Genomic DNA, 17,474 nt, shown 5'->3' on the forward strand with positions numbered 1-17,474 from the left:
GTCATTAGTTCAATTGATCAGGAAAAGGCCAGTGGTCACTTTGCGCCGGCAGCTGCATTTGAAAAAAAAAACAACAACAAAATGGGGGCTGAATTGAAATGATTATGCTGCCAATCAAAGCGGACCGGCGCTGACACGGGCCATGAGATGATGGACTGGCCCGGGCTGTTGCTAGGCAGCGCTCGCCACGTGCTATCATTTACCTTTTTGTTTGCACATGGACACCAGCATGGGAGGAAAAAACCCAAAAAACATTGTACTTGTGGATTTTTTCTTTTTGTAAGGCTGATTTGGAAATGATTCACTGGTGTATACAAAAATAGAATGCACATTTAGCTATACATGTTCTTCCTTTTATCCCATGTAAGGGTCAGCTCTAGTCCTGCAACTAACAATTATTTCCAAATCAGTCGATTAATTTTTCGATAAATCGGATTTCTTGGAGACATTTTTAATTTCCTCTTTATTTAAATGTCAAAGTTTGGGACAGATAGAAAAATAGTGCACAAAACAACAGATTATGTTATAATATGAAAAAATAGATAAAATCCAAGTGTTTGTCAATTAACTTGACACTAAACAAAAATACATACAAATATATGCTAAACACTTGCAAATATGTAAGATTTTTTGTATCCATAATAAATAAATATATAAATATATATATTAAAAAAAAAAAAAAAAAAAAAAAAAAAAAATATATATATATATATATATATATATATATATATATATATATATATATATATATATATATACACAAAATGTTAACACATTTTCAAAGTATTGTGAACAAATTGTTTTTTACTGGATAAATCTTTGAATATGATACACATTCCCATTTCAAAATTATAAATGACATTCTTAAGAATCTGACCCTTGTGGAGAGTTAAAAATATCACTTTATTGATTCTTTTACTTATTTTCTGATTTCTTTCTCGTACTTCTGCAGCACTTTCTGTTCCCTTGAAAATTGTTAACTTTGTTTCATGATGAAACAATAAAAAGTTGAAACTTTCATGCTAATTTTATTTGTAATGATGCAATGTGGAAACAAGTAGGATTCATTTTTTATAAGTTTTGGGGCCCTCTCAGCGACAGAATTGTGTGCACTCTTATGTTGCACTGATTTAATGTACTTAGTGGCTCATAAATCACGTGATACAATGAATCGACAATCTAAATAGTTGGCAACGCTTTTAATGATGGATTTTAATCCATGTTATCAATTAGTTGTTGGGGTCCTAGTAAGTTCTCATACACAGTTGTACAACTACGCACGGTAAATGATGAAACGATAGGTATACAACCGATGTGTCGCAACACTTGTTGTTGGCAGTCTTTAGGTGATCAAACCCATCCAATTCCAACCCCTAATGCTAATCGCCAGTCAGACAGGTAATGGGTACAAAAGTTGTAACTTTTAAGTATGGCTCGGCCAAAGCTCGAACCAGTGACCTCCCAGTCTCGGGCGTCCTACCCCTAGGCCACTCGCAATAAACGAGGGATAAGTGTATAAAAAAAAATTAAAATCCTCCCACTTTGGAGAGTTGAGTCATAACAGCACGTATTGCTTTTCTGTCTTGATGCGCCCACAAGCAGTGAAAAGAGGTTGACTGCCAAAATCAAGAGACTCTCATTCTATCACGAGTCTGAGCTTCAAATTTGGAAGCAATTAGTGAAAAAAATCACGGTCAATTTGTTTCAAGGGACCCCTAGGAAATCTTAGATGCAACCTAAATGGCTGCTTCGAAATAAAATGTCCGACTTTCTGCTTCTCTTCGTATTTTATCCTGTTTATACATTTTGCAGAATAAAATCGGGTCAAAGTGGAGACCAAAAGGTAATAAATTCGACACTCTGGGTCTCTGCGCTGTTAAACTGGCCTCCCAGGAGACACAGATAAGGACGTCTCCAACTTGACCTTGGCCAACGCTGTAAATTCAGTATCCTCATCGGAGCGACACTGGTCGGCGCGGGACCGTGGATTCTGTTGAAACGGCTGGCGCCACCGAGATTCAGCCTCAACTCCGAAATACCATCGTGGCAATAGCCTCGACGAACAAAGACTCAAAACGCTTGATCAAGCTGACTTCATCTGAGCTGCAAAAAAGCCATGGAAGCGGGTGTTGGGCACGGGTTTTCAATTGCTTTCATCAGGTCCTCGTACATCGCTCTGGGTACACGTCCAATCCCATTTCATATTTTTCACCAGAAAATGCCAATTTGTCAAGTTTTACACATTATATTGATGTCAGGGAGTAAGGCGGAGAAGGATGGGGTTAAAAAACAATTCTCAGAAATTGTAAAGTACTTCATATGTCATGTTTTAAACAGTTATCATTAGATAGATTAAAAATTGTCATGATGACTGATTAGTATGACCTGTGCCTGCTCGCTGGCGCCAGCCGCTGCGGGCTACCTGATTGGTTCCCTGTCCTTTTTAAGCCCAGTCCTTTCACTCGCCTGTTGTTAGTCCGTCAGCGAACCTCTGTTTCTACAAGGCAAGCACTTTGACTCTGACTCCCGTCGGTCCCGCTTTTTGCATCTGTTTTTCCACCCGTCTCTTCCTGATCTCCATTTGTCTCCGGCTACGACCTGTTTTTTGACGCGACCACGTTTGCTCTCCCGTCCCGGCTTACGACGCACTTTTGATCCCGACCGCGTTTTGGCTCTTCTGTCCCGACTATCGACCTGTTTTTTCCGTCCTCGACACCGCCATCTCCCGCTCTGGAAGATCCACTTCCGTATTCGGAACACGATCCGATTGTGTGAGGGGCTTGCTTCCACATCCAGCGAGCACCGAAACGCGGGCGCTGCCCCTCCGCTTTCTCTCAATAAACTTGTGAGTAACTTTACGCATTTGGGTCCTGATTCAATTCTGGTCGTGACAAAAAATGATTGTCATAATGATGTAAGATATAATCATTTGTTTATATGATTAATAGAAGAAGCATCCAAAGTTAATTTTGGGACTGGTCCGATAAAAGCCTTAGGCTTCAACCCTTTTTTCTTTTCAGGTGATTTGTTCATTTCCGAATGTAATGATTGTTGCAGCATGATTAAAAAGAAAAAATAAATGAGAAAATACATAACATAATTAGCACACTTTCCTATTCAGCCTGTTTTGTTTGACTTTTGTGTTACAATGTTAACTTTAAAACATCCAACCAACGTTAATTGTATCATATTCCAGAAAAAGTTTCCTTTCATAAAACAAAATAAACAGCACTATTAGAACAAGAGCGTCAAAGGGCGCAAGCCAGTACAGGCGTTCCCCTACTCACTAACACTCGACTTACATAAAACGGTGGCTACGATAATTTTTTTCGGAGTGTCAAAAATTATCCAGACATTGCTGTAAAATAGGTTTTGTATTGCGTGCACCTTTTTCCAAGTAGAGGACATTACTTTAGTGCTACTTTCTGCCACTACTGACGTGTGACGCTGTGAGAGGTCACCCAGCATCCACCCGAAAGTAAAAAAAATCTGCTTCCTTTTTCTAGTTCGTGTATAAATATACAGTACTACGTGTACTGTATCGAGCGCGCTAAAACTTTGACGTTTTTATTGTTTAATATTTCGTGCAACAATATGGTTGGTGTAATGTGTAAAAAAGAAGCGAGCCGTTTCTTTTGAAATGAAAGTGGAATAAGAAAGCTTGATGCTGTTGAGAAAATGGCTTTTTTTTTCTGCCACTTTTTACCACGGAGGAGGACCTCTACAAGCGCATCTTCCAAAAGTAAGTTACACTTACCTTTATTTATCTTTATAGAGCATATTATTTCATGAAATGTTTATTTTTTTAGTACAAAACAATACAGGTTACTTATACAAGCCGTAAACATACTTATACAAACCTTAAACGCACAAAATATAACACTGAAGCAACTTCCGGACAAATTCAACTTACGAATAAACGTCCGGAACTTATATTGTTTGTAAGTAGGGCAGCATCTGTATGAACTTAATAACCAATTGAAAGGGATTTTAGGAGAAAGAAAATTAATATTTGGCCACATGACAGTGATACATTATGTAGAGCATAGTCAAGAAAAAAAAGTTTTCTTTCATTAAAAAACAAAAAAAAAAAACAGCCCTTCCTGTTCGGCACGTTTGTTCAACTATTAGCATGAGTGCGTGAAAAAGTGCAAGTTATTGTTGACTTTGAAAGCAAGCAATTAAAAATATTCTGGGGAAAAATGTAAAATGTCATCCATGAAGGTTTGGCCGAATGATAGTAAGAATAAAGTACAAAAACAAATCAGTTTTCTTTCATAAAACAAACTAGACAGCACACTAACAGTTCAACTATTAGCAAGAGAGCTTAGAAAAGTGCTAGTCATTGTTAGCTTTATGAACAATTGACAGAAATTGTACGAAAATAAATGTACATTTTAAAACATGTGTTTTTTGGCAAAATAACAATGTAACAAAATCAGTTTCCTTTCTTAAAACACAAAGACTTGTTTTATTATACACAAACCAAAAAAAAAAACCCTCAAAACTTGGGATGAATGGTTTCCATTCAGGTATTCTTAATGTAAACAAAACAAAACAGTAAATGGGTCCTTTATCGTCATCCGCACATTGATACTTTGAATACTGACATCGAAAATCGTTTTTTTAGAATGGATAACAATAAATCAGATGTTATTATTTTTTTTGCAGTAGCATTTATGTCGAAAGTGGTCCTTACTTAAAAAGAAATCCTACAACAAAACTGCTGTTACTGCAAGTGCCTAGCAGATGGCATTATTTTACTATAAATAACCATGGAGCAATCGACATTGTAAATACAAAAATGACCATTGCCCAATTTTGTTTTCCCCCTTTGTGCAATGATTGATCAATCAAAAAACATTACTAACCATAATTTCATAATGCTGTATGCAACAGGAATCGAACCCTGGTCACGGCGGTGAGAGTGCCAACACTTAAACACAAGATTCATATGACAAACGAAAAGGTAATAGATCTGATCTTATTATCACACAAGTACTATTCATTTTCAGGTACACCAAAAAGAGTTGTTTCTCTTGTTATGCTTCTTTTGCGTTAATTCATATAATCCGGGACGACTTTCTGTTTTCGCCATTTTCTAACATTCTGGCACAGATAATGAGATAAAACCAACCACCTTTTCATATGTTATCGGTATCACTAGTGATCTAGAGGTTGGGTTTCGGCGTTCTCACCACCGCACCCCGGGTTTGATTCCCGTTGCATAGTTTAGAAAGTGTCGAAAATCCGCAACATTTGAATATGAATAAACACGGCACCTATTACTGTGGTGTTAATGCGCTTTATAGTCCAGTGCGGCTTATATAAATCATTCACCTGAGGAAAGACTATTTTTTTTGGGTGCACCTTAGAGTTTAGAAAATTTTAAAATGTATTGAATGCGGCTTATAGTCAGGTATGTCTTATAGTCGGAAAATAAGGTTAATTGATGTTACTAATTCCAATGAATTCGTCCATGAAATATTTAGAACTCTTTAAGCTTCGATTCAGCGCCGTTGACGTCTAAAAACCTAAATTGTAAGTACAGCGAAACGAATGAGAAACGATGTTAAATGCACACACTCGATTTTGAGGCAAAAGGCAGCAACTGAAAGTGTCCGAGCAGGCGGGAAAGGCTGAGCGCTTATTTCCCGCCGTGCGGCAGGCTCATGTATAAATAAGCGAGGAAGCGGTCGTGCTTCGGAAGGCGTGAATTATGCGAGCGTGTGCCAGCGCCGCCGTTTGAAGATAGGAAAAAAAAAAGGACCCGCTTTTCCAACTCTTGCCCTGCCGAGGGGTGAAAAGGTAATTGCACCTTGTTATGATTGCTTTTCAGCAGCCTTTTTTTTCCTCTTCTTCCTCCATTTTGGTGGCGTGCCAAAAGTGTGCTACGAGTGAGTCCCGGGGGTAGCCATAAGGAATGCTTTAAGACCTCGGGGATGTGGCTGAAGCCTTTTTAACGCCGCAAGGAGCTTTCCTTTTTCCGTTTTTTCCGTCCTGAGGTTGCGGTACCGCAGGCGGCTCTGCTCGGTATGAGCGCGAGCGCGTCTTTGGGATATTAAATAGTAAAGGATGGGGATTAATAATGGAACCTGACAGCTCATCTCCGGCTTCTATCTGGCTGACTTTCCCCCCAATCTTGCCTCCCATTCTCTGCCTTCCCCTTCGCCTCCCTCTCGCTTTCTAATACAACGCATTTCTCTTTGTCAGGAAGCGTCCTCCTCCTCCTTTTCCTCCCCTCCTCCGATCCTCGTCGCCTTTGTCTCCCTCAGGGCCCTCGGTCTTTCAGGGTCATGTCAGGCGCGTAGAAAAGCGTGTTGACGTCATCTTCGTCGCTGGGCTCGGCCAGTTCGGCTCGGGTGTAGCGCACTGTCCCCGCATGGTACTCGCCGATTCGCGTCCTGTCACAAAGCCGAGACTGGAGGGCCAGCTGAGAAACACGCAAACACATATAAACATTGAGTTCACAATCAGCAGAGACCACCAGGCTTGAGTTTGTCATATCTAACAGTGCAGTTTATAACATTAGGGTCAGTTTTTTTTCTTTTTTAAATATTCAGTTCATAAGATTAAGTAGGCACTCAAAATAAAGAGTGAAAACATCTACGAATTTTAAACTTGCCATAAAAGGGAAGCGAACCTTTAGATAAATAATCCCAACCTGTTGTAGAGGCCCTACCCTGAACATTTTCACTTTAGTAAATCTCCTAGGGTTACAAAAAACACATCGGCCCTAAATGGTGTGGTGGTCAAAGAACAGCAACAAGATCATCCGATAGTGCCAATAATGGAAACAGTTCCTAAAAGTCAAAACAACAAAGAACAGTGTGCAATAATCGGCATAATAACAATTGAGACTCTTAAGCAATCTCCTGTGGAGGTGTCCATTATTAAAAACCGAATAAACTTATCACGTCATATCAAACACACCAACGAATAAAAACCACATTTGAGAAGTTATTCAGCCCATTTAGTACAGGAATGCTTCTGCGCTTTTCTACAGCTAGCATATTTTCTTACATAGTGTGCGTGCTACTCACAGAAAGGTTGGTAGGAGTGTCAACCTAAGAGTATTTGGGGTTCCAAATGTAGTATGAGGTGCAAGTGACCCCAAAGTGTACTGTTTAACACCTGAGAATAAGTGTCCCCACTGCATTGTTACAAAAACGTTTGTCACCGATGGGTTGATGACACCGCACCTCCAACGATCTGAATAGCCGCAGTTACTGTGTGATCGTGGCCTTCGGGAACACAGTGTGAAAAAGGGCTCTTGATAGCTAATGGTTTGGAAAGACCCACTTGAAGATTTCCCACAGCCGGAGCAACCCACAAGATCAATATTTGGACTTACAAACATACACACATAGCGCACACACAGAGTACTAGCGAAATTGTATGCTCATTCAAAATACCAGAAAACAAACATCTAAATGCACTGAGGTCTTTAAAAGGTTACGTTTCTGAACCTAACACAGCATTTAGCATTATTTTGCACGCAAGTGTAATAAACTTCCAACAAAGATCAATTAAATCCTGGTTAAAAACAATGCTTCTTTCCTCTATTTCTTTAATGAGGGATTTCTGAAAGTAATTTGACGGTAATGTCTTTTTGAACTTGTGGAAATGTACATTTTCTCTTGTGGTTTTAAATGTGCTTAAATGTTGTTAATTTACTAATTTCACTAAGCTCCTTTGGTACACTTTACTTAGCAAATGTCTCTTGATGTCTTATTAATTAATTACATTGTTTCGCTTTAATCATGCACATTGAATTGCCTGAATATATAAATGTGTAATAAATTGTACTCAGAATGCAACGTCAAAACAAGACCTGACTTTTTTTTACAGTCACTTAAAAAATGCTTTTCATTGCACACTTCCACCAGCAAATACAGTAGTTGCTGAGTGCAACATCCCCTAAACGCCGCTATTAAAAATAGACGCATCGGAAAATGACGACCAACTACAATTACCCCAAATGTTCGCATGTTGACAAATGAGAGTTACCTGGCGAGCCCATTTATCTGCTGCTGACAACCATAATAGCAGGACTTACTGTAGAACAGGAATCACTGTTGAATCTAGACTAAGTGAATTTTCTTTTAAGATTTTGTGGGATTGTTGAAAGCTTAAGAATGCAGTTGAAAATCTGCTGATTGCTATAGAAAGCATGAATAGTGCAAGAAAACCGTGTCAAGAACAGGACAAGGTCCCAGATGCGTGACGTTCCTGACACAAGTTTTATCTTACGGGAAATGGGGCAGTCATGCATGTTAACCCGGGGCAGCATGGCGGCGCAGTGGTTAGCGCGTGTTCGGCACAGTTCTGAGGTCATGGGTTCAAATCCAGCTACCAAACTTCCTGTGCGGAGTTTGCATGTTCTCCCAGTGCTTGCGTGGGTTTACTCCGGGCACTCCGGTTTCCTCCCACATTCCAAAAAGATGCATGTCAGGTTAATTGTCCCTAGGTGTGAATGAGCGAGCGAGTTGTCTGTCCCTGGGTGCCCTGCGACTGGCTGGCAACCAGTTCAGGGTGTCCCCTGCCCACTGCCCAAAGATGGCTGGGATGGGCTCCAGCACCCCCGTGACCCTACTGAGGATAAGCGGTGCAGGTAATGGATGGATGCACGTTAACCCAAAACGCTAGTGATTCGGCGATCGTTGGGCGGAAGGCGTAAGGCAGCAGTCTGGCGTGGAATGACAGGAAGCCAGAGGCCGACGAGATCCATACCAATTGCACGAGCAGATATCGGACGGATGGGGTGGATACCGGACAGGACAGACAGGATACATATCAGGCCCGGGAGACTAGAGTCCGATAAAAAGCAGGACGAGATAGACAGAAACAATACCAGACACTGGAGATCAAATTTAAACAGGACAAACTAGACGGGAACGCTACCAGACACTGGAAATCGATAACAAACAGAACAAAATAGCAGGGAACGAAACTGGAGATCGATATTTATCAGGACAAAATAGACAAGAACGAAACCGGACAGGAAACAAGCAGGGGTTCGTTGACGGACTGACAAAGGGTGAGTGAGAGCACTGAGCTTAAATAGGAGCGAAGCCAATCCGTCAACGAGCCACAGCTGGCGGGGCCAGTTGGGCGCCATAGGCAATCATGACAAACCGGAAGACAGTTCTTTAAATAAAGTGATGTATAGAATTGAAAAAACAGTAAAAAGAGTGCATCAGGTTTCATAATAAGAAAACTGGTAGAATAGAGTTAGAAGCCAATGGTGAGACTTAGTTGTTTAGTCTATTCAGACAATAAACTTGAATTTGAATGTGTTTTCAGTAGTTTTGAGCAAGTGTATAAGTAGATTATCCAATGCACTCAGTCCACTGCACCAACAGGCAATACCAAACATCAGTTGATTGTCGCACACTAGACCCCCAGGATAACACAATCCATTCTGAGGTGGGGGTCGTAAAGTGAAATTGCTGCACGGCAAAGATAGAAACCTATGGTAATTACCTAATGCATTCTGAGCCCCTGGTACCCTGAAACAAAAACATCACAATAACAAAATAGTATATAGTAAGAACTATTTATATGCAATATAATGTACAGGTGTGGTCAAGCTTTACACCAACAACAACGGCGACCAGATTATGATGGTGCTGTATCTGAGGCAGATCAGGAGGCTTCCCCTGCTGCTGGTAACCATGGAAACTAGTTCCATCTGTTTCATGTGGGGCAGTGAATCCCAACCTAAAATCGGCCCAGAGAGTGATGGGCACACAACAGAAAGTGCCCCGGCAACCCTGGCGGTTAAATATCATCGTGAATAAATATTCATGGAAATGAAAAATGAAATGTTATTTACCTTTGGTGTGACATGCAATGGTCTGGTAGAGTGGAGTTAGCGGATGGACAGAAAGAGGAGAGGACAGAGCAGAATAAAATAAAACTGATTTAAAAATTTCCAGTTGCAGGAATCTTTCTGCCCTTAGACTTCATTAATTACTTCATTATTCTTAATATTTGTCCAGATTTTCTATTGTTCAATGCCATATTCCTTAACAAGGGTAAAGATTAGAGGTCAACGGATTATCAGGTGGGATGATTATTGGCACCGAAATTTAGGGATGTGACCAATGTTCCCTCTAATTTTCCACGGGTCTGAGCGTTCACACAAAGTCGGTGAGCAATGCTTGAAACAACAGTGAGACACCATAATCCCAAGTGTGGCAAGATAATTAATTATCAAACAATAATTGGAAATTATTTGAATGCAACACAAACTTTTTATTCTTTTTTCTGTGTTTTTTTTTCTACTTTTTAAAAAAAAAATTCTTTTAAAAAAAATCTCATTGTGTTTATTTTTTCTGAGCGGTTACTTTTTTTTGTTCTCTATTTACTTTTTTCCTACATTTCTTTCTTTTCTTTTTTTCTGGCTTTTTTTCTAAATGTTTCCTTCTTTTTTTCTCTTTCTTTTGTTTCTTTTTTTCTCAGCTTTTCACTACTTTTTCATTTTGGTATTTTTTTCTTTTTTGTTTCATTCCCCCCTTCCTTTAAGTCATTTTGTGCATAATTTTACTTAATATTTGGTCATGTTGGGATTAAAGAAGCAAAAACAACCTGAAGAGCCGTTTAGGACCCGAAAGAGCCGGTTCCTTTTTAGTGAGCCGAGCTGAAGAAGCCGGTTCTCGACATACTCTACTAACTTTACTCAACTTCGTTCGACTTCAAAATACCGCATTTAGGACACAACGTCAGGGGAACCCGTGTATTTTTACCTTCATGCACTGTAACTTTGACTTAAGTCGCTTCTTAATAAGTAATTTTGAGCCTTCATTTTTGTGCGCTGGCTAGATTTTCTTGTGCGCCGAGATTGTGCGAGCAGTGCGCAATTGCGCTTGAGCGCAGCTTAGAGGGAACACTGGATGTGACGGATATCGGTATCAGCATTTTTTTAAATTGACTGGCCATTTATCAAGTCTCAAATGCAGCCGAGACGCTCTCTCTCTTGCACCCACCTCTACCGTCTTCTCTCCTCGCTACCCAACCTGCACGGAGCCACTGAAGCAGGAACAAAAACGTTAGAGCGGCAGCTCAGCTAACTGGTCCCGACATGCCTGTGTGCGTGTTTGCGATTAACAGCTAGTGCAAGTGTAGTTAACTTGTTTTAGAGAGGCAGTTGGAGAGTGATATACAGGTTTTTATTATTACATCAGTTCATCAATCAAGCGTGTGAGTTTAGGATTGAGAGAGACCATGAAAAGCACACTAAAATGGAAGTGATTAGCTTTTACTATAACATTAGTTTGTCAGTGTGCCTTTAGAACAGGAGTGTCCAGACTTCAATTTGCCAGCTTTGTTGAAATTTCAATGCCATTTTTTTTTTCAAGTTAATTTAACTCATGATCTTTGATTTATCAATTAAAAAAAAAACAAAAAAAAGAGTTTCTTTAATACCCTAATACAAGATGCTGATAAGCCCAATTTTATTTCCTACACTGTTAGTTTTTGGTTTAAGTGAAAGATTATTTATTTACTGTAAAATGTTTTAGGCTGCTATTTAAGTTATATGTACCTTTATAATAGTTTCTGCTTAGCTTAATTTTATCTCCTGCACTTTTAATTTGTACATTTTTTAAGTAACATTAGTTAATTGCTTAAGTTCTACATTATTGACTATAAAAGGTTTCAAAGAGCTATTAAAGTATTTTTGAATATATAACAAATATTATTTCTTTCTTTTTGCGTTATTAAAAATTAATTTAGCAAATTTTAAGCTTTTACAGCAAATGAAGATCAGCTCTAAATATCGATTATGAGTCTCCTCTTAGTACTGATAACCAATATCGGTCTTAAAAACTCATATTGGTCGTACAGATGCGTGTAACTTATTTGTATTTCTTGATCATTAGCATTTTAGCATCAGTCCAAGTCTCGAGACTCTTAGCAAATACAAATAGACAGTATTGTATCGCAGACTAACAAAGTCATCACAAAGCATATGAGATCTGAACTGATCAAATAGAGGGAAAGGAATTGTGGGAGAGAGTTCAGCCAATGGAGTATTGGCATCCTAATGATGCCATGATGCAAACCAACAGCATACCAGAATCTTAAATGACGTCAAATAGCTTACAAGCATCTTAACGGTTATCAGCCGCATGACTCACACAGCGTTATGCATGAAAACTGCAAAGTTTGAATTTTCTACATTTCTAGGCTCACAAAAGAATTTGCTAATGTCTTAAAGCAGGGAGAATGCAGTAATGAGGGGCTGAAGAAACATCCTTTTTCCATAAAGTAAAAACAACATAAGGTGTGAATGCCGTATCCCGGGGGTCTACTGCATTATTTAGATTGGGGTAAGTGTAAAACAGGACTGAAATGGATCGGACATATGCTATAATATTAGTTCAGTTGTACAACACACACAGATTATATGAACATAAGTGATAAAAGGGTTGATTGCCAGGACTCAAACAACATCATCACCAGGAGGCTTCTCAGTCAATCTGCTAGCCTTAATGTCCCCAATTAGTTAAGTCCATCTTGATACTGATAGCAATGTAATTTTGGGAGAACACCACATTCAATTCGAGAAACACTTGCTAAAAAACATTTGGATGGCCTTCTTACCAGCTCAGTAGCCTAGATGGTAAGGCGCCCGCTTTGAGACTGGGAGGTCGGTGGTTCGCGCCCCGGCCGAGTCATTCCTAAGACTTAAAAAGTGGTCGGCGGCGCCCTCTGTTGGCTGCGGCTGCATCGGCTCGCTACAACGGGTCAGGTGCAATCGACATTTCGTTCTGTGTACATTGTTACACAGAATGACAATACAAGGAAATTATTATTATTATTGTTGTTTTCACTGACATTTAGTTCTTTGCTTAGTGCTATTCTCTTTACTTTTAGTGGGACTACTGTGATGAGATATGACGATGTTCTGTTTTGTTCCTTCATCTTTATTTAGGGGACTCCTGGAACACCATCCTATTATAAGAGCCTGAGCAAGGCTTGCTAAACTCTAAACGAGAATGTTATTCCACCAGAGAAATAGTTTTTTTTTTTGAGACTAGAATAATTCTTGCCCCGCCCGAAACAAGTAAAATATAGCCGGTTTTATTAATAGACATTAGAAACAGGGACCATTCATTAAATTGAGGATGTTTGTGGAAAAAAAAAACTTCAAAGCTATTTTATTATGTCAATATACAGCTTACCCTTTGTGGGAGGGGGCTGATTGGGGGCATGTGATGTGGGTAATATGCTCACGTATGCTTACATCCGTGTGCTGCTGCAGAAAACAAAAATTCCCCCACTGTATCTCCTGCATGACTTAAGAGGCATCTAAAAGGGGCGGAGCAATGGGGGTGGGAATCCCCTTCTCTGTATCTCCTGGAAAGAGTCAAGATCGCGCAGAGGAGCGCCCTCAACCATCCTAAGACGTGGGGTATTGAATGTGCATGGTTACAATACGACTGTCAGTAAGAGAGATGAGACTGGTAGTATTTTTCTGAAAAGAAGGTTGGAAGTACCGTATTTTCCGCACTATAAGGCGCACCTAAAAGCCTTTATTTTTTTCAAAAGCTGACCATGCGCCTTATAATACAGTGCGCCTTATTTATGGATCAATATTAAGTCGCAAAGTCTTCCAACTAACTTGCAGCCGCCGACTAGATTCCCCCCCGAACGCCAAGTAGTCCGCGGTGTATGTTGGGATTTATTTACCGGCGTTTCATTGGCTAACCAATGTGTCAATAATCATTTGAATCGATCACTCTTGGCTAAAGTAATTCGGAGGTCAAGGGGCGGATCCTTTTTTATCATTTACAGGCTGGCATAGGCTTAAGCGGCAAAACAAGTCCTGCAATTGGCCGAAAAAGATGTGTCAATCATCAGTTGAATCGATCACTATTGGCTAAAGTTATTTGGAGGTCAAGGGGTGGATCTTTTTTATCATTTACAGGCTGGCATAGGCTTAAGCGGCAAAACAAGTCCTGCAATTGGCCGAAAAAGATGTGTCAATCATCAGTTGAATCGATCACTATTGGCTAAAGTTATTTGGAGGTCAAGGGGCGGATCTTTTTTATCATTTACAGGCTGGCATAGGCTTAAGCGGCAAAACAAAGCCTGCAATTGGCCGAAAAAGATGAATGTGAATAGCACGTGGTTGACGGCATAGAGAAAGCATTTTTTACTATTCTGTATTTGTAAATATTTTATTCTCCTGGATTTAGTACACTCACGGATATAAGAGGACCATGGCTGCACATTATTATTGAACACAACGACTTCGGTGAGCTACTCCGGCTATATATTTTCCCTGTATCTTGTTTCAGACTGAACTCGATGTTTCTGGGATAAGCGGTGCAGATAATGGATGGAATGGAGTGTCTATTTTTAAATTAAACTCAATTCCAAGTGTTTATTGTCATATGCACAGTAAAGTTGCGAGCGAAAAAGAAAATAGAAACTAAGGAATGGTTGGCATTTCTTGAATCCCAAGACTTTAACCTTCCGAATGATGGAACGATGCATTTGAGTGACATCGTACGGACAACGCATCCGCACGTGTTCTCGACACGTATTTGCGTCTTTGCAAGCTTTGGGAATGTTAAGAGGGTAATAAGTTTGACTGAACTATCTGACTGTTTTGTCGACGTTCCCATTGTAGCGCCTTATAATCCGGTGCGTTTTATGTATGTCAAATATAGGACCAAAAACTATTTTTTCGGGGTGCGCCCCCTAACCCGATGCGCCGTATAGTGCGGAAAATACGGTATATGTATTGAGTGAAACTAAGTTGAGAGTAAGTGGTGAGGTGTGTTTCGGCGATGTTGTAGGCATAGTGTCAGGTGTGAGTACAGGGAGAGCTAGGAAGGTGTGACTTTGTTGGTGGGTAAGAGAGTGAAAGAGAGAGTACTAGAATGGAAAGAGGTGGGTTAAGGTAAAGTAGGGAAGCGAGATTTGGGTGTTTCTGAGTGTATATTGTACAGGTGCTGAGAAATGTGAGGAAGAGAGGAATGAACTTGAGTGATTTGTCAATGTGTGTTGCACAGTTTGGAGTGAATTGTCATGTGGTTGAGTTGGGAGATTTGAATGCCAGTTGGTGATGTGAGAATGGAAGGGGTGGTTGAAAGATTTGGTGTCCCAGGAGTGAATGAGGGTGGCTGTAGGTCTTTGGAGCAGGTCTGTGGTGTGAGTTTCACTGTTCTTACCCGGTTTCACCTATGGTAATGTTAAATTTCTCTTGGCCTGCCAAGTGGGGTCTTGATTATAACAACTGGGCTTGTGGGCATCCATTTCCGCACTGTGTTTCTCACAGTTGAAACTGACAGCTGAAATATAGCTTATTGTATCCTTCCCTTGAACCATGAAGTTGAGCAATCTTCATTTTCGGGTCAATTTAAAGTTGTTTTGTGACGCCCATGTGCCACTATTAAGAGATGATGTAAAGAGCAAAACAATTTGACACGAGCCACCTTAAATATCCTTATTTGTGATTAGATTCACCTATGTCCATCTAAATGCTGTGATTTGTTCCCAAAAACTGCTCTGAACATTGACAAATGTAATATCACCCAGAGTGACTCAGTCAACAATTTAGGTGTCACATTTGACCCCAATCTGTCCTTTCAAACACATGTTAATAATATGACTAGAACAGCTTTTTCCGTCTTTGCAACATTGCTAAAATTCGCCCTATGCTGTCTCAGTCCGATGCGGAGATTGTAGTTCATGCGTTTGTTACCTACCGTTTCGATTACTGTAATGCACTACTCTCTGGTGCCCCAAAGTCCAAAATCAAGAGCCTTCAGCTGGTACAAAATGCTGCAGTGAGGCTTTTAACTAGGACAAGAAATTTTGATCACATTACCACGATTTTAGCTAACCTGCATTGGCTCCCTCTTACCTTAAGATATGATTTTAAGGTTCTGTTGGTAGTACACAAAATCATGCATGGGCTTGCTCCCTCATTTCTCTCAGATTTAATTTCCCCCAATGTTCGGGTAAGGAGCCTTCGCTCTGAAAACGCTGGTCTACTAGTGATCCCAAGAGCCAAGAAGAGAACCGCAGGTTCGAGAGCTTTCTCCATTCGGGCCCCGGTGCTGTGGAATGCTCTTCGATCTGCATCCTCAGTGGAAATGTTTAAATCTAAGCTTAAAACACACTTCTATTCTATAGCATATGAATAACCTATTATTTTATGTTGACAATATCTGTGTATTGTTAATGATTGCAACATCCGTTGCAGCCTGATCATCCTGGAAGGGGTATTACCTCATGTGCGGTCCCTTCTCAAGGTTTCGTCATTTTCCTCATTTTGAGGTTTTTGAGTTTTTCCTTGCCCTCATATAGGTATTTGATCAAGGGATGGTGTAGTAATAGTCTGTAGATTGCAATAATCTGTGGTCTGTGCAGCCCTTTGAGACTCCTTGTGTTTAATGGCTATACAAATTAAACATGACTTGACTTTTATTTAATGGTTAACTGGCAAAGTCGACAGATTAAAAAAATACGATTTTTTTTTTGTTCTAAATGCCTGTACAAGTTGCATATGTGTTGTGCCATTTATTAACTTATTTATTTATTTTGGATAACTAGATTGCCATTTTGTATAAGTTAACGAGCTGGATGTCCTTGCCCAGAACACATCGTTATGCCTAAAGTCCATACGACTGATACTTTGTTTTGTGCAGGACCACGTTGGACCTCAAAACAGTAGCATTACCTAACAAGTATGTAAAAATGAGGTGTTCTTAAAGTGCACATATCAAAGTGACAACACAAACAAGATTTTTGTGTTGAATCCACATTACAGTCCCGTGTTGCTTGGTTGACATTTAAACTGAAAGATCAGGACGCAAAACAAAATGAAAAACCTTTGATCTTGCGAATATTCTTACTACTGAATCTTCGCGACCGGAGACAACAAAGAGGCTTTTGATTCTTTTCCGAGAATAGTCACGGGCCAAACGACCGCACACACGTGGTCTGCATTTACAAGCCAATGACGGGATCTCGAAGACGGCCCCTCGGCTGGTGGCGAATTCACTCGGGTGTTTTGCAACGGCATAAGTCAGCCGGGAAATGACCCCCAAAAATTGTCTCCAGTTTACTCCCGCGTTGCTCATAAATGAAAGCTGCTCGAGTCGCGGTTTAGCGAGAACGAAAACAAAGAGCAGGCGCCCGCAGCCGAATGACGTTGAAAACGGAGGTGACGGTTGTACAATCTGCTGTTTGAACAACAGCCCCCGCAGAAATATTCCTCATTTGCATACTCTCCCAGGTCGCAATTATAACCATTGCCTAGCGCATGCTGCATTTGAAATCTGCATTGATTACAACCTGAAAGAGAAAAGTATTCGGGTTGGCAAGTCAATGACTTTCTCACTACTGAGCATTGGTTATGTTTGGAAGACGAAATAGCAAGGCATGGTTCTCATTTTTTCTCTGGTAGTCCTTGTACGACAAAGTTTGGTCACATGATTTGGTCGAAGCAT

At 40.1% G+C, this 17,474-nt stretch overlaps 1 protein-coding gene across 5 annotated transcripts in view; it reads right to left on the reverse strand.

Annotated features, from left to right (window-relative positions):
* Positions 1 to 824: 824 nt before the first annotated feature.
* Positions 825 to 17,474, reverse strand: part of LOC148353028 (cyclic AMP receptor 3) — a 174,575-nt gene continuing 157,925 nt past the window's right edge. For all 5 annotated transcript variants that reach the window (XM_088353011.1, XM_088353009.1, XM_088353010.1 and 2 more), the window contains one exon: positions 825 to 6,433. In XM_088353011.1, the coding sequence (XP_088209137.1) occupies positions 6,272 to 6,433 (162 nt within the window). In that variant the 3' untranslated portion in view covers positions 825 to 6,271. The remainder of the gene's footprint in view (positions 6,434 to 17,474) is intronic.

This window comes from Urocampus carinirostris, chromosome 14 (genome assembly GCF_059441175.1).
Source record: "Urocampus carinirostris isolate Australia breed hairy pipefish chromosome 14, RoL_Ucar_1.0, whole genome shotgun sequence".
Lineage (NCBI taxonomy): Eukaryota > Metazoa > Chordata > Actinopteri > Syngnathiformes > Syngnathidae > Urocampus > Urocampus carinirostris.